This window comes from Paroedura picta, chromosome 6 (genome assembly GCF_049243985.1).
Source record: "Paroedura picta isolate Pp20150507F chromosome 6, Ppicta_v3.0, whole genome shotgun sequence".
Lineage (NCBI taxonomy): Eukaryota > Metazoa > Chordata > Lepidosauria > Squamata > Gekkonidae > Paroedura > Paroedura picta.
In genome coordinates this window covers 32,200,401-32,218,241 of record NC_135374.1, presented here as the reverse complement: position 1 = coordinate 32,218,241, position 17,841 = coordinate 32,200,401, and the positions used below count along the sequence as shown (strand labels likewise).

General features: G+C 46.5%; 1 protein-coding gene across 1 annotated transcript; it reads left to right on the top strand.

Annotated features, from left to right (window-relative positions):
* The first annotated feature begins 1,195 nt into the window (after positions 1-1,195).
* Positions 1,196-3,986, top strand: LOC143839660 (uncharacterized). The gene is made up of 4 exons (XM_077341996.1): positions 1,196-1,978; positions 2,528-2,611; positions 2,791-2,874; positions 3,154-3,986. Exons 1-4 carry the CDS (start codon positions 1,357-1,359, stop codon positions 3,681-3,683), a joined length of 1,320 nt encoding a protein of 439 aa, XP_077198111.1. The 5' UTR covers positions 1,196-1,356; the 3' UTR covers positions 3,684-3,986.
* Positions 3,987-17,841: the final 13,855 nt, after the last annotated feature.

Below are 17,841 nucleotides of genomic sequence, written 5' to 3'. Positions count from 1 at the left end.
ACACATCCCATGTAGAGGCTGCCAACCTCTAGGTGGAGTCTGGAGGTCTCTCAGCATTACAATGGACCTCCCCTGAATAAAATGGCTGCCTTGGGAAGTGAATGTTTATGCCATTATACCCTGCTGAAGTCCCTCTCATTCCCCTGACAGCTCAGCCTTACCCAAGCTCTGCCCCCCAAATCTCCAAGAATTCCCCCTCCCCAGATTTGGCAAGTCCAAGGGGCATTTCCCACGGCTTAAAAATAGCACAATGGTTGCTGATTGAAAACGCTACTAATTTGCCATAACGCACGACGTCGTTAACGATCTGCAACAATCCTGAAACCGACCCGCCAAAAGCGCTTCGTTGTAGCGCTTTTAGGGGAATCCAGAAAACTGGATTCACCCTCCGGATAGCGATACACTCCTGCAACCAATCTGCAACAGTAGCGCTAAAGACCTGTGCGTTACCATTGTTGCGGGTTCTTCAAAGTCCCTCCTCCCGAGCCTGTCCTCCAAACTTCCGGCGAACTGTTCGCCATTTTTTTTTTCTCCGAGCGAGCGGGGATCTACGAGGCAACGGGACAGCGACTGGCTTTCAAGCACGATTACTTTCGGAAATTCTGCCCGGACACCACAAGAGTTTTTCACAAGCACAGTGGCACACACCGTCACGTTCCCAAAATTTGCCCAAAGCTTAAAACCCCGTCTACCATCGGCCAGTCCTAGCGGAGTCAACGTACAGGGAGCATTTTAAAAAATTTTCCTCTGAGCGTGCCAACGAACGGTCGCCGCTCGCAGTCTCCTGCTTAGCTTACAGGGGTTCAATAGACATGATTCGAGGTGATATCATGAGGGGCGGCTTATGTGTAGTGGGTCTTTGTGTGGTTCCCGGTGCGTGCTTGTGCTTGGGTGCGGACAACCCCTTCCATTGGCAGCTATACCTCCGGCAAGCGGAGTCGCCGTCCCCCGTTCATTTTAAAAAACATTCCTCTGAGCGTGCCAACGAACGTACGCCAGTAACATGTCATGTTTGGTTGATTTATGCTGTGGCTGGTGAATATTATTGGGGAACTGCCGAGTACTGCCGCACTTGCTCTCGGTTGAACACCGGCATGCGTTTGTGTAATGGCGGACATTTTCCTAAAATGGCTCCCGCTGCATGTTCAAACTGCTCTTCTCTCGTGTAAACGAATCAGCACATGCGTTAAGTCAAACAACAAGGGCGCCAATCTGGCCATTAGGAGCAGATCCTGTTCCCGCGCGAGGAGTTTTGAACGTGACATGTGACCTAATGTGGCCAATGCGCGTGTCCCCTACTGCCCTCTACCAATCAGGAGCCGGCTAGTCCCTTTGTCTTTGTGTGCGGGAAGGTATATGATCCGTTGCACCCTGCACCTTCCACCACCATTTTGCTCAGCTACTAGCGAAAGCAACATGGAATCGTCTTCTCAAGCCTCGTCCGTCCCTGCAACCGGCCGTGGCCCAACTTGGAGGGACGCGGAGATCAGGGACCTGATCGGGATTTTCTCGGAGGAGAAAATCCAGGACGCGTTCCAGTCCTCCCACAGGAATAGGGAGGTATTCGAACAAGTGGCCATTAAGATGCGCGCCCTGGGCCACAACAGGACCGGCCTTGAATGCCGGTCGAAGACCAAGACAATGAGGGCAGAGTATATGCGTGCCGTGAACCATAATAAGGGTTCCGGCAACGAGAAGGTTACCTGCCCCTACTTCGAGGAGCAGCGCCAGCTGTACGGAGACGGGGAAGGATCCGGCAGGCCGAAGCGCGTCGGCCGGAGCCTTAAGGTGGTTCGGAAGCCGGCTGCCCCGGTCGAGGAACCACCCGCTGAGGAGGATCCCGGCGAGGGCACCTCGTCCAGCTTTCGCCCTCCACCCCCCGTCCAGCAACGAGCCGCGGAATCGGTAACGCTGGACCTCATCGCCATCGTTCCTGGGGAGCCAGAGGAGGCTCCTGAGCAAACGCCCCTTGCCTCCGGTAAGTGATTTTCTTTTTATTTTATATTTCCTTTTGAGCAAATGTGTGTTCTGACGTTTGGGCATCGTTTTCTCGTCAGTTCGTTGCAACGCATAAGATTGTAGGCTGCTTGCTGTGTTTACTATTTGAAACGGTTTTAATTTTATAATTTAATTTTAATTTTTAAAAGATTTTAAAAGATGGTAGGCTGTGGAGTGCTTGCTGTGTTTACTATTTGAAACGGTTTTAATTTTATAATTTAATTTTAATTTTTAAAAGATTTTAAAAGATGGTAGGCTGTGGAGTGCTTGCTGTGTTTACTATTTGAAACGGTTTTGATTTCATCATTTAATTTTAATTTTTAAAAGATTTTAAAAGATGGTTGGCTGTGGAGTGCTTGATGTGGTTAGTATTTGAAACGGTCATGTTTAACCAACAGCCCCAAAATATTTGCTGCATGCCTCGCCCATAGGCCTTCTGCAGTACTTTGGCTCACTACTTTGGGAGCTTGCTTTGTGGTTCATGGTGTATGCTTGCTCATTTTTCACTATTTTCTGCTCTTGTCCACAGAGACACAGTTGCCAGGGACGGGGCCCCTCGAGTCTCCAGCAGCACCTGACGTGGATAGTGATTCGGGGGCATCAACTAACATTGGTAAGTATTAGTTAAAATAGGGGGGGGGGCTGTTTTAACTGCTTTGTGCTTTTCTGTTTGTGCAGGGCAGCAGCACTGCTAAGAGAAAGAAGAGAGTCCCTCTGCGTTGCTGGTGTAGGCTTTGAAGCTGGCTTTGCCACCCTTTGGTCCTAGATCTGTTTTTTTTCCTTTTTTTGCAGATTTCATACCCGGAACACAGGAGGAGGAACAGCCTGGGGTGCTTGGACCTCCTGCCCGGCGCAGGCGGATACAGATTCAAGATGGTGAGCGTGCATGACCTGTTCCTTTCGAGCCATAGCTGCAGGACAATGTCGCTAGGCACTAACCATGTGCTCCCTTTTAATTGTTGAGAGTCCTGCTGTGAAAGTAGGCAAAAGTAAAAGCACACCATGGGCAAACAAACAATAGCCATGTGCTCGCCGGGGATTGTTTAAATTCTTGGCAGGAAAACACGGGGACAAAAAAGAACACCATGTCCACCATGGTGTGTTTTGACTTTATTGATGTTACTAACAGTTTTGTTTCTCATTTTTTGCCAACAGAGGTTCTTTCAGATGAGGAGGAGGAACCACCCCTGGCTCCAGGCAGCCCACCACCTAGAGGTGCGCTCCCAGCAGAGGAGAGGCTTACGAGGGAACGCGGCAGGCTGAGGCGCGTCTCCGTCTTGACAAGCGTGGGAGAGAGGCTCCTTGAGCACTGCTATGAGGAGTCACGGCGTGCCGCTGCCGCTGACCAAGCCATGCTCACACTCATTGCCCAGGAGGGGAGAAAATTGAGGGCAGTCCTTAGAGAGACAAACCAAATCCTACGCGAAGGCGTGGAGGAGGTGCGACTGATAAGGAGACTCATGGAGAGGGCTGTAGTGGTCATGGAAAGGGCCTACCCTCCACAAATCGCCCCCGCCCCCCCACCACCACCCCCACCACCACCCACACCACCACCCACACCAACACCACCACTTCCAGCACCCACCCCACCGACTCCCTCTCAGAATGCCTCCACCCAAACACGAAGGAGGACTATTCTCGGAAAGAGAAAAATAAAACCAGCAGACAAGTACTCCCCCTCCTAGTTTTGCCCACTTTTTCTATTTCATGTTATCTGTGTTTTGTTGTTTGTTGAATAAAGTTTATATTTTTGACTCTGTCTCTGTGTACCCTACTGTAGAATCTGCAAGGCCGAAAGCGGCCTCTCTAGTGATTGTCTATATTGTGGTACTGCTGTGTGGGTTGGAGGTTGGAGGGGTGTTAGTTCAAGGAGTTTTAGGAGTGTGGTGTGGGGTTAAATATGTGCGAGTTTAAGAAGTCACACTGGAGTCTTGTTATAAAATTTGCAATAACATTTTATTTTAAAAAACATTTTAACAGGGGAAAAACATTAGGGAATGAAACTTGGAGCCCCACCAGCACCACCACCCCCCACCCCCCTGGAAAACCTATTTTTTTTAACAAAAGTATATATTTAACAGGGGAAAAACATTAGGGAATGAAACTTGGAGCCCCCCCCCCCAACCCCTACCCCAAAACACAAACAGGAAACAAAACTCAGGTCCCACTGCTCCCCTGCCCAGCCCCTTCCATCTCCCTCACTCTCCTGCTCAACCTTCCCACGGACCCCCGGACTTTGCGGCGGAAGAGGTCCTCATCCTCCTTCTTCTTAACTGTGTGGGGAGGGAGAAAAAGTACACATTAGTGCCACACATATTTTCAAATTTCTTTAGTTTACATGCATACACTTTTAAGTGGCCTTAGCCACAGTGTGAGAAGAGTTGGGCAGTGGGGAACATAACCTACGTTCTTCCGCCTCCCTCTGTTGCCTTTGCTGCTCAATCTCCCCTTTCAGCTCTGCCACTTGAGCCTCCAGGGAAGTAACTCTGGCCTCCATCGCACGCAGCCTTGCCTCCACAGTTTCAGCTATAGGAATCAAACAAAGAATTTGATCACACTCCAAAAGGAAGCATCACATCAGGCTCCCATATGGCTCCATGGGGGTACACACACATGGGTCTCCCTCACAGACATAAAACTCTCACCTGCAGCCTGTCCCGAGGTGGAAGGTCCCTCTTCCTCCCCCTCCTCACGCTCAGGTGCTGTTGCCAGCTTGGATGGTGATTGTGTGGCTGGGCAAAGAAAAAGACAAATCATAATTAAAAGCACACAAAACAGAGATGAAACACAGCTGGTGGACACACCACAGTTAGAGTCTAAGCGCATAACCAAAGTGGTTCTACAGTACTGGCTGGCTAAGTCTGAGGGGGTTGACAGCATCTAAATACTTTCTCGAATTTCATTGGGGACAGTAGGGGAAAGAGGCAGCTAGTCATTCCATGCATGTTTAAGGGTAAAACACCAAAGTGGTTCTACAGTACTGGAGGGCTAAGTCAGAGGGGGTTGACAGCATCTAAATACTTTCTCGAATTTCATTGGGGACAGTAGGGGAAAGAGGCAGCTAGTCATTCCATGCATGTTTAAGGGCAAAACACAACGAGGGCAGCACTCACCCATATGCCTCCTCATGTCCAGGGGGGGCTTCCCAGCCTTCTCCCATATTTTTACCATCTGGTCGTGGAAGACCGTCCTCCCACTTGGCTGCGGGATCCCCCCCCACTGTTCCAGACTGTTTAGGAAGTCCAGCTTAAGGCGCTTGAATTTTGTCCGGACCTGCTCCCAGGTCCGGACGTAGCCCCTCTCCCTCAGCTTTGAAGCCAACACCAGGTAAGCACCCTTGGTGTGGCAGTGGGTGCTGGCCATAAGGCGGCCAACACTTTTCGATTGGAGCACAAGCTCCAGAAGTGCCTCAGCCTCGGCGCGCTGCCAGAAGGAGCCCTTCCGTGGCTTCGGCATCTTCGGAATGACGGTTAGGGAATGAACGTGCGTTGCTCCGATAGACCACCCCGTTTTTTAAATGTATCAAAGCTGCCCACCAATAAAATTATTCATTGGAACATAAGTGGATTGATCCTCCGGTTTGACAGGGGTCGCCAATACTTCCTGGCTACCCGCCTCCCCGAACTTTCCCCATTCAGCGCTTCCGTATTGTGTTTGTCAATTTCAGTTGGGAGTTAGCATTTAGGGCTGTCAAAGTGCTTTTGGACCAGAGAATCCCCGTTTTTTTGCTGGCAAAGTACACAAACCGCACAAGACAAGGTTAAACAAATAACACAAAACTTTATTCACCAACAAGAGAGTGGGAAAAACAATTAAACACGCCTCCTGTTTCTGTAGATGTGGGTGGCTATGGCGTCCCGAACCTTGCACCCCTCTGCATAGATTCTTCTTCTCCTTGCTTCAGGGATGTCTTGTGTGTCCTCAAGGACAACAGGATCAGGTTCATCCACAGGGAAGGGGATGTTATGTCCCTTGTCCTCGCATATGTTGTGCAAAATGACACACGCGATGATCAGCGGAGTCACATTGTCTATATGCACGTGTAGTCGGGACATCAGGCAACGGAACCGGGACTTCAAACGTCCAAAGGCACGCTCCACTACATTCCTTGCCCGGGAGTGAGTGAGGTTGTAGTGGCTATGCACGTCTGTCCTTGGCCGCTTGTAGGGAGTCATGAGCCAGCGTCGTATTGGGTAGGCTCCGTCCCCGAGCACCAACGGCGGCACACGCACGCCCTCAATGGTGGCGGTGGGGTTTCCTGGAACAAAGACCCCTTCGTCCATGGCTTTCCTGAGGTTGGATTCCCTGAAAACAAGGGCATCATGCCTCCTGCCACTCCACCCCACCTCGGCATCGATAAACCGGCCGGAGAAGTCCACTGTTCCTTGCAGGAGAACAGAGCAAAAGTCCTTCCTGTTCCCGTACTCTTTTATGCTTCCCCCGGGGGCACGGATAGGGATGTGGCTTCCATCGACGGCCGCAAAACAATGCGGGAATCCAAGCCTGGCAAACCCGTCCATACTCTGGAATAAGGGAAAGAAAAGAATATAAGCCATTGCATGTCAGCGTGGGGTGTATCGCGTCTTCGTTGCTGACCTGTCAAACAAGAAAAAAAATTTAAAGGGCAAAGGGGATAGAATGACACTCACCGCTCCAAGCCGGTCTCCGAGACACACGACTTTGCTGAACAATTCCGCCTCCATGGCGAGGCAGAACTCCTTAAGGATATCGCCAACCGTAGTGACTCCGAGTCCGAATTGCTGGGCTACTGTCCGGAAGTACTGAGGGGTGGCCAAGTACCACAATGCGGCAGCCACCCTTTTTTCAACTGGAACGGGGCGCCGCATGCCAGTGACTTGCCTCTCCATGCGTCCACGTAGAGCCTCCACGAGTTCAAAAAATGTCCCCCTCGACATCCTGAAGTTGGCAATCCAGTGGTCATCATCCCAGCGAGTCCACACAAAATTCTCCCACCAGTCAGAGGATCGTTCGTCCACCCAGAACTGTCTGGGGAACCGGACCTCTGCCAGAGCTTGCCAGCGTTTCTTGGCCGCCATGGTTACCCTTACAGAACGTCTTCTGCTGCTGGTCAGCGTTCCGGGCACCCGTTCTCGGTACTCCGCGATAGCAGACGTCCGACGCGACAAGGCGGTATTCATGCGCTGGAGCACCGCGAGCATGTGAGCCAGCAATTGAAAAATAAGCCTCTCCATTGCAACGTTGACCTGTGCTGCGGGCAGTAGGCTACGCAAACAAAAGAGTGAGGCCGACCGCGTGTCTGCCCAGGTGCATATAAGCAGGTAACCTGTGGGCGTGTACTGTGGGCGGGGATTAACCAATCAAACATGTCAATGCATCTGGTTCCTAGAAAACAATAGAAAACACGTTCCAAGGGCGCCAATGATCGGACGATAACGCGTTGCTACGGGGTTTCCTGGGTTTTTTTAAAAAAAAGGGAACCCCGACAAGTTCGGCTTTAGGGTCGAGGTCAAAAGTGTGCCTGCAGTTTGATTGACGGGCACGGGAGGCCAGAAGCGCTAAAAAGGGACCTCCTTTGTAGCGATAAGACGGAGAACCGGAAGCCTGTGGGTTACGAAAGTGGCGAGAAGTGAAAGTGCCAAATTCCGCAAAAACCGCAGCTGTGCGTTACGGGCACGGCTAGTTACATTTCGCTACTTGAAGTAGCGCTTTCACAAACGGCAACCAAATAGCAACTTTGAGCTCTGTGCGAAATGGCCCCAAGTTTAGCCATTAATGCTTCCCTCCTGGGAAGCATGGAACATTGTGAGACAATGTCACTGTTTATTTATCATATGACGTGTGAAGTGTAGCCAGTAGATCTGAGAATTGTCTGGCAGCCAGGCAAGAAATGACCCCTGATGTTCCTTGGAGGAACTACCACCCAAATCCGTGGAGGTCTCCCATTCAAATGCTAGCCAGGGTGGACCCTGCTTAACATCCAAGATCTGACGGGATCAGGCTTGCCTGGGCTGTCCAGGTCAAGGCTCAGCAACATCAGAAATGAGGGAACGAATCTGCATCTATGGCTGTCAAAGTATGTGTTTGCATATGTGTGCTTGTTTATATGAGGACACCTAAGAAGGTCTTCAGTTTATAAAGCAGCCTTCCCAAGCAACCAGCAAATAAATTTTAAAAGGCAATAATATTTTCTTTGGATTTTTAAAATAAACTCCAGTTAATCAAGCACTGAGCTGGATAAAAGGATGGGGCTTATGCTCTCATTTTTTCCTTGTCTCCTGCAATGTCAAAAAGCCTATTAAATTCTATTTATACAGATCATTTTCAGAACTGTGTTTACAGTATTGTGGGGGAGGAAGGGGAATGGGAACATGAAATCTCCATCCAGAAAGTGTCTGGCTGAGGATGAAAACAGAACACTGCAACACATGTGTATCTCTCTTAGAGGGGAGTGCTGGGAAATTCTTCCTCAAAGCAGCAGAAGGACTAATGTGGATCAGGGCCAGAGTGGAGGGGAACAAAGAGCTTTAGCCCCATCCCACCCACCCCACCCCCACACGCAGAACTGTTTTCCCAAGCTTAGTGGTCCCGTGGGTGTTTTTTGCCACCTTGGAGTGCTGTACGTGCTGCAGTCAGTACATGTGAAGCCCTAGAATAGAGAACCAAGCCCCAACACATGCAAAAATATATTGTCTCATTTTGGCAGCAAATACACAGTTCAGAGGGATGATATTCCTCTGAAGCAGCTTTTCTCAAACAGGGATTGGAGGACTCCTGAGGGTCTTCTAGGCACTCCATGAAGCCTTTGTAAGGACAGAAGGCAGGCCCTTCTTATGCCCATCCAGGTAATATGAAAAGTGAACCTATTCCGTTGCTGTAGAAATGTCAACAAGAACTCTCTGTTCCAAGGGGAGAAGTGGAACTAGCTTCCTCTTCTTTCAAAGGGTGGGCATGCATACAGCTGCTACCACCCACAACTAGCTTCCTGATCGCCTCCAACCACTTGCAAGAAAATGCCTAGATTGGTGATCTGCTAGCTCATCCATATAAACTCTACTGAGAGATGGTACCAAGGAGGGGGTGGTTGAACTGATTTTCACTCTGTTTTCTAATGCAAAGGATTTTACTGCAGAGATGGAGACAAGGTTTTTGTTTTTTTTTTGTACTCTGCTTTTTACTACCTGCAGGAGTCTCCAATGGCTTACAATTGCCTGCCCTTCCTCTCCCCATGGCTGAAACCCTGGGAGGTAGGTAAGAACTATGTTTGGCCCAAAGTCACCCAACTATAGAAATGCTGCTACTTCTATAGATAATATTAGCCAACTATGGTTTTCAACTACATACTGGAAGTTCAGATTTTGTGTGATACTAGTTAGGTTTGTCAGCTTCCAAGGAGGCCTGAAGTCCTCCCAGAATTACAGCTGATCTCCAGACTACAGAGAAAATAGAGAAAACAGCAGTTTCAGAGGAGTCTTTATGGTATACCATAGGTTTTAGGTGAAATCCTTTTCGAAATCCCCTCCTCCAAGGACTGTTCTGGTTTTTCCATGCTTGTTGGAACCTGTGAACTGCCTTGAATGTCGTCATTCCTTCAAATGAAACGTCCTTAATTTCCACAGATTTCCATGTATGGATGTGGATTCCATGATGGAGAGCCACAAATTCATTATTGATAGACAATTCTCTGAGGGCTTTGTCCCTTGTTAGAAATTTCTGCTGCTGAAAAATCCTGAATCCAGTAGTCTCTTTTATTCCAAGATGCAGGCACTTTGGAGCTGGTCAACAAGTCGGTCAACAGGAGAATCATGCTGGCCATGGCAAGAAAAGTGTGTAGTAATGGTCAAATGTGAATCAAGTTCACTAGAGGATGGAAACTGGCAAGAGTTAGATGCCATTAATATTAATCACTGCAGAGAAATGTGACTATTTTACAACATTTTACAAAAGACTGCAGAACCAAGGGAATTCTTCAAAACTTGTAAATGTCTTTATAGTTTTTGCTATGCAAAGTGGACAATCACTATGGGTTGGCAATGAAGCTTGAAGGGAATTTTCATGCCCAGCATGGTATTCCGTTCCTATGGACCCGGATTATCCAGATTCCTAAACTGGGTATTGACTGTACTCCTAAACTTCTCCCATAACCTGCCATGAATTAGCCCAGATCCAATTGAGATGGTCAAAGCAATGGAGCAGATCTCTTGCTAATACTGGGGACGCTGGCCAATTCCCCCTTGCCCCCTTTGTGCATTACACACCCTCTCTACCAACAAGATAGATTTCAGGTGGGTAGCCTTGTTGGTCTGAAGCAGCAGGACAAATTTGGAGTCCACTGGCATCTTTAAGACAAAAAAAGTTTTATTCAACACAGAAGTTTTTGTATGCAAGCACGAAAGTATATTTGCACACAAAAGAAAGATTCAAGAAGATGAGACTAGCAACAAGCCTCTTTTAATAACTTCTTTCCACAACTGCCATTAATCACTAACATGTTTTTGTGAAGGACAACTGAACCCAAAGGACAGATTTTGGACTAGCCAATCATCATCATGCGTCATATTTATTGTGCTGCCAATGTACTAATTTTCTCCTTATATCTGTACTCTTATGATTCTTGTTCTATTGTCTGAGGAAGTGTGCATGCACACAAAAGCCCCCATCTTGAATAAATCTTTGTGGGTCCTAAAGGTGCCATTGGACTCAAATTTTGTTGTTGCACATGAAAGCTTATTCTTGATTAAAACTGTTGATCTTAAAGGTGCCAGCAGACTCAAACTTTGTTCTCTACCAACAATTGAAAGAAACTCACCAAAGTGTCATCTTCTCTTTCAGCTTCTACCACACCACTATCTGCTCCTGTAACTTCTGCATCAGGCTCTGGGTGTTATTGGCAGCTCTCAGGGCCTTGTTGGTATCCTTCAATGGCTTCTTTAGTAGGTCTGAGACACAATATCTTACAATCTGGGCTTCAGTGGTTTCAGTGCATCAGTCTCTCTTCATCTCCAGCTGCCTTGTGAAGGGCACTCTGCTGCTGGTTCACCAGCCTCTCTTGCATGAGCTGACTATACTTCATAAGGCCAGGATGCTGGACTAGACAGACCACTGCCTTGATCCAGCAGGGCTCTTGCGTTCTTATAAATGTTGTAGTCTGTTGGTTCTTGGTATCAGGGGTGTCTGTTTGTTCAAAGTTTTAAAATTTCCATGATTTTTTTGTTTTCTGTTCTGTTGCCTGTTCTGTGGGTCCCACTTCCTGAGGAGAAAATAGGTCTTATAACTGCTTTAAATAAATAGGCAAACCATTGTGATATGGTACAATGGTTCAGGTATTTAAAAAGAGCTAAGTGTTCCAAGCTCCATGAGATTCTGAGCTGGGGGAAAACTGTAAATGGTCAAAACTGTAAAATAGCATCAGATGACATTTAAGTACATCTCATGTTTATATAGCTGTCAATCATGTTATCACTTCATGATAACAAACCATCATGCAGAGAACTCTAGGGCGGCAAAACCTCATGCCAACATTTTGTCAAGAGTCTGATTGTATGTAGAAGTCATATAAAACAATGGGTGTTAGAGAGCTATTTTTATGACAAACCAGATTATGCTGGGACTAAAGCTAGAATGTGTTTTATTAGTCTGTTTGGTTTACCGCAGAATCCTCTTAATGTGTGGCACCTGAGAGAAGAAGCAAAACTCTGCTTTAATTTTTACGCAGCCCATTAACTAAGCCCCTTATTCTCTTGTTCCACCCCCTGAATTTTCCTTCTTATCCTCCCATTACTTCAAGACCCCCCCCCCCCACCCCAAGACAGCTTGGCGCTTCTCTCTGTTTTCCTCAAGTTGCAGACCCCAGAGCTTCTCCTTGGCTCATGGAAAGCTGCCAGGGATAAAAAAGAAAACGGATGGCATGTTATTGAAACTTTAAGACTGATGCAGAAGAGAATAATAAACAGGACAGAGGGTGGCATCACATTTAGAGTGCACACTTGTTAACTGAAGGGTGAAGGGGGAAATAGCGGATGGGAGAGAAGTGAATGAAAATTGAAGCAACAACAGCAGGAGTCCCTGGGAGGGAGGGAAGGAGGGAGGGAGGGAGGGAGTCGTTCTACAGGATCCATCAATTATACGCCTCGGTTTTTTTGTTGTGTTTTGTTTTGTGGGATCCAAACTGAAGCTCAGCTGATGAGGGCAAATTGGAGGGGGAGGTGAATAAGGGATTTTACCCAATCCAGTGACTCTGAATGGAAGTTTCAAGCTAAATTGAGGGGCCTGCAGTTGTGTAAGTTTGGCAAAAGGGATTCTGGGACTTACAAGGGGAAAATGGGGGCTGGCAGGACTCAGAGGGTGGGGAGGAAGAGTAAGGACTCTGGTGGGGGGGGAAGAAGGGGGGGAGTTGTACAATAATGGGAAAGGGGAGGCCAGGCTGTGGTCCTCTCGTTTCAAACAATGATTCCCATGTGGTTCTCTTTATCTCTGCCATTCAGGAGTCAATAGAAGGGAGCTTTTTTATTTCAACTTTAAGTATGCAACCCCCCATCCTCCCCATCCCTTTCCCTCTCCTGCAATAAAAAGAGGGGGGGGGGAGATCCTTAACAAGATTCTCTCCCCCCCCCCCAACACACAAAAACAGCTTGAAAGAACTGGGGGAACAGCTCAGCCAACAAGTGTTTTCTTTGGTCTGAATTTATCTGGATTCAGTGCGATCAGATGGAATTGAACTTAAGGGTGGCAGGATTATTTCACCTCCGTTGCCACCCACATCCCTCCCCCCCCCTTTCATCCTGTCACATATTGGGACTTAATTCTTCAGTCCCTTCCATTCCATACGATTCACCCACTCCAGGCCTGTCTTTCCTTTTGCAGTCATATTACCCTTGTGTAGCAATAAAGTGATGTGATATCAGTCTCTCTTAAAACAGCCCCCAAATGAAAATGGGTGTATTTATTTTTCATTATGGGTAGGACTAGCTTTCTCTACTGGCTGTAGAAGACAAGCAGTTGTAGACATAGCTGATGGTAGCTGGAACATTCCCCTACTGAAAGGTGAAAGTCTTAATTTTAAATTGATCGTTTATATATGTCATTAAAATGTTTTAACATGGAGGGGGAGCTTTCCGCATGGTAAATATCTCCAGATTTTCTTTCATTACCTATGTGATTTTAGGGTTTTATGTTGGGGCATAAATATTGTAAGGTGACTTGGGCCCTGTTTTTGGAGGCGATAGGACATTCCAAGAACTTAATCAATTGGTTTCCTAGAAAATACGTTTCCAAGACTGTAGGGCAGGGGTAGTCAAACTGCGGCCCTCCAGATGTCCATGGACTACAATTCCCAGGAGCCCCTGCCAGCGAACGCTCCTGGGAATTGTAGTCCATAGACATCTGGAGGGCCGCAGTTTGACTACCCCTGCTGTAGGGCATTACTATAGTAGGCGGAGGTCAGCACTGTACCTTTGCAGTTTGCTAGCCAGGGAGAATTTTGGAAAGACATCACTAGAAGATTTAGGTCTTCTTGGAAGTCCAGGTTTCTGCATGTGGCACTGGAGATATGGTACTTTTATGATATCTCCTCCAAGTGACAACCTTTCAAATACTTAAAGAGGGCTATCATGTCCCCTCTCAACTTCCTTTTCTCCAGGCTGAACATTCCCAAGTCCCTCAACCTATCTTCATAGGGCTTGGTCCCTTGGCCCCAGATCATCTTCATCGCTCTCCTCTGTACCCTTTCAATTTTATCTACGTCCTTCTTGAAGTGAGGCCTCCAGAACTGCACACAGTACTCCAGGTGTGGTCTGACCAGTGCCGTATACCAGTGGTCCCCAACCCGCGGGCCGCGGCCCAGCACCGGGCCGCGAAGGCCTCGGCGCCGGGCCACGGCTCCTTCTTCCCTCCCCCCCCGAAGCGAGAAGCTCGCCAGGCCGCGAGTAAATCTGCCGCCAAAGCGGCCGATTAGCTCGCAGCCCGGCAAGCTTTTTATTTCGGGAGGGGAGGGAAGAGAAGCTTGCCGAGCCGCAAGCTAATCGGCCGCTTTAGTGGCTGATTTGCTCGCGCCCTGGAGGGGCCGGGAGGGGAAGCCGCGGCCGCTGGCATGGCGGCGGCGCAAATGCGCGTGTGCGACAGTCCGCGCATGCACGTTTGCGCTGGGGCTGCCGCGCGTGCGCAGGCCCCCAGGCCGCCATCTCCGCCCACTACTCCGCAGCGGTCCGCGGCAAGCGGAAGCTTGCGGACCGCTGCCGTATACAATGGGACTATGACATCTTGTGATTTTGATGTGATGCCTCTGTTGATACAGCCCAAAATGGCATTTGCCTTTTTTACCGCTGCATCACACTGCCTGCTCATGTTTAGTTTACAATCCACAAGTACCCCAAGGTCTCGTTCACACACAGTGCTACCTAGAAGCGTATCCCCCATCCAGTAGGCATGCTTTTCATTTTTCTGACCCAGATGCAGAACTTTACACTTATCTTTATTAAATTGCATCTTGTTCTCATTTGCCCATTTTTCCATTGTGTTCAGATCTCGTTGAACTCTGTCTCTATCTTCCGGAGTATTTGCCAGTCCTCCCAATTTGGTGTCATCTGCAAACTTGATGAGTAGTCCCTCCACCCCCTCATCTAGTCTAGATCATTAATAAATATGTTAAAAAGTACCGGGCCGAGCACCGAGCCCTGAGGTACCCCGCTACTCACCTCTCTCCAGTCCGATGATCTTTATCTTTTTGATGCCTGATGCCTGACTCCCAGTAACTTCTTCTCACCTTCTGCAGAACTTCAGCTCCTCATCAGGGGTAGCAAGGATGCCGGGTGTGGAAGGATCAACACAACACACACGCATATACTTTGGGGGTGTACAAGGCTTGATATAATGTTTGAAATTCCCAGGCCAGCCCATTGACTGCCCATTAGGAAGTACGTGATTGATGATTGGTTGTGAGTTATGGATAAATCTGATAGGGTGGTTGGCATATGAGGTCACTAGAATGGGAGGTATGGAGTAAGCTTATCAAGCAGAATAATACCTTGGCTAGGTGGCCCTGTATTGTTTAATTAGGAAGGACTCTTGTAATAATATATATGTTCAATTCCAATACAATTTTTTTATATACATGATGAAGAATCAACCATAACGGTTACTAGATAATTTCTGTTTTCAGCGACTTCTTCAGTGGTTGAGCCCTAAATTCAGAATGTACAAATTACCGTCCATACCATATATTAATCATAATAAGTCAAATTAAACAATGAAGCAATGAATTACTGCAAATACACATACCTCCAATATCAGTTTGTTGTATATATATGGGGGGTGGATAAAAGAAGTATTGCTAAATAGAATCTGGTCAATTGATTTTCAATTAATAAGCACAAAAAGAAATAGAAGCTCTGAAATGCAGAGGTTAAAAGCATAAGCAGAAAGCATACTACAGATTTTTCTCCATAATGAACATGAAAAAAGCAAAATACAAAAATAAAGAAAGCTTCAAAAGTAAAACTGGGATTTTGATTTCTTCCTTGCTATACAGAGCAAGAAAAGATTGCTAATTAAAGAGGACTCAAAATATGGCAAAAGAATTTGCTTTTTATTTTCCACGGGAGTCTGAAAATATTGTGGACTGACATTAAAACAATCTGGAAATATAAAGTTATCATAAACAATCTAAAAGGTTAGAGGACATAAGCACAAATATAAAAGCATAGGTTTTCTTATAAAAATGAATAAAACAAATAACTTCTAAGAAAAATGAATAATTAAACATACACATCCCAAAGTCTCTACATCATGTTTGCAAAGACTTTGGAAAGTTGCTTTTTTTTTTTGTTTGTTTTCCAGGCTCCAGGATTAGAGACTTATTTTTCAGATTGAGATCTGTCTGCTGGTAGGCAAGGCTGATTAGATAAGAATTGCTTCTTTAAAAGATTACATTTATTGGAGTCCTGTTGAGGATGAGTGGGAAAGAATGAACGAGGAGAATGTGAAGATGAAGTCAGAGTCCCATTACACAAAAGTGTGTCAAAAGAATGATGTTCTTAAGGAGGGAAGGCAGTTCCTCTGTACATGCACAAAGTGCCTTTTCCTGCTGATAGGAGTCAGGCTGAGTGGAAGCCTGAGTAGACAAATGAAAGGTCTGTATGAAGCTATTTAAACATATCCAAAACCAAAACAAAATTGCAAAAACAGATTTTTTAACAAAATAGTCTTATGAAAACAAAAACGGGAAAAATGCTTTAACTGCCAATTAAAATTTGAAATAGCAAGTAAAAATGTTAGAGGGAATGGAACACTATGGAGGAAATGCCTTTTCCCAAAGAGGAAATATGTCTAATACAAAATTGTCTTTAAATAAAACCTAAAACAAAACATTTCTTAAAACAGAACCATTTTACTGAACTCTTCCCCCACCCTTCCTTGAATCCCTCTGAGGTGGGGCTCAGTCTTTAAAGAAACAAAACTTCTTCCTTTCCTGATTTGGGAAGAAAGAATACCTTCTGTGCTGTTAAAGTTCCTTAGTCATGTAGATTAGTGACTTGGATGGGGGAGAGCAAGGCATGAGTCATAGGGTTGAGTGCCTAGGAAGGCAGTTAGACAAAGGGAGTCTGTTTTAAGATTGAAAAAGTGGCTGCTTCAGTGTGAATGCAACTATAGCTGGAGGCTCTATCAATTACAGCCAAATTAAAATTTTGAAAATTTGAAAAGTAAGCACTCATGTTGAAAAATTATTTTCCTATGTAAATTATTTCAGTGGCACTGGAACTATTTTGGGGAGTTGAGCGATTAAGCTGATTGCATCACTGAATTGAAGATCTGTTAAAACTTTGCTTGCGGAATTTACTGGGAGAAGAGAATCAAAGACTGAATTGTGAAAGAATATTGTCCTTGCAACAAATTCTTCCCTGCTAAAAGGAATGTAGTAAGCCTGGAGTTTGGAACTCTGTATAGGCTCAGAGGCTAGGTTTTCTTTCCAACTCTTTCAGCCAGATGCACATGCCCCACATCGAGGGTGGGCCTGGGTCAATTGGCTGGGCCCAGCCATGACAAACATGGCCCAATTCCCCTAGAGTGGAAAGGGGCAAAGATGCACCACGAGGCAGGAGGTATAATGGAGGAAGTGGTACCACAGTACACCAGTTGAAAAACCCTGGTCTAACCCCTAGTTAAACCTATCTAAAACTGTATACATTAACATTATCCTAATAAAAACATAATAAGAATAAAATAATAATGCAATGTGTGAAGAAGTATTTTCTCTTGTCTGTCCTGAATCCTATTGCTGATCTATTCCTTATGTGACCACACAAGCTCAGGATTAGACTTACAGGGATACTAGGGAGATTTCCGCATGTGTTAAATATAGTGAAATGCTTACCTTACATAATCATTATATTCTGGCCCCTCCATATGACAGCGCCAACATCCAGAGTCCGGGCAGTAACTGGCTGGCTACATCCTCCATTTTAAAGCGCTAGTTGGGGAATCACATAAAGTGGATTCCCCAACCTATTTAGCGCTAGATAAGTGGTGGCATTCAAAAAGCATTACGCATCTATGATTCTATGCATAGGCATTTAAACAGAGAAGTATGAATTGAAAAAAATAGTGGACATTGCAGGACCTTTAAAGCGTGGAGAAAGGGGACTGGTTGCCTAGATTGATTGATAGGCAGAAGAGAATTGCATATAAATCACATTGCTCTCTTCCGCCATTTCCAGCAGTAGCTGTGGAGGGCAAGAAATGCAAAAAGGCAGCAGACAAGAGCGAGAGAGCAAAAGGTGAAGAGGGGCTGGGAGGCACAATAATATTCAGTGCTACGCCATTCACCTGGCATAACGCTATTTTTACCATTGTGCAGAAATGCCATAGGAT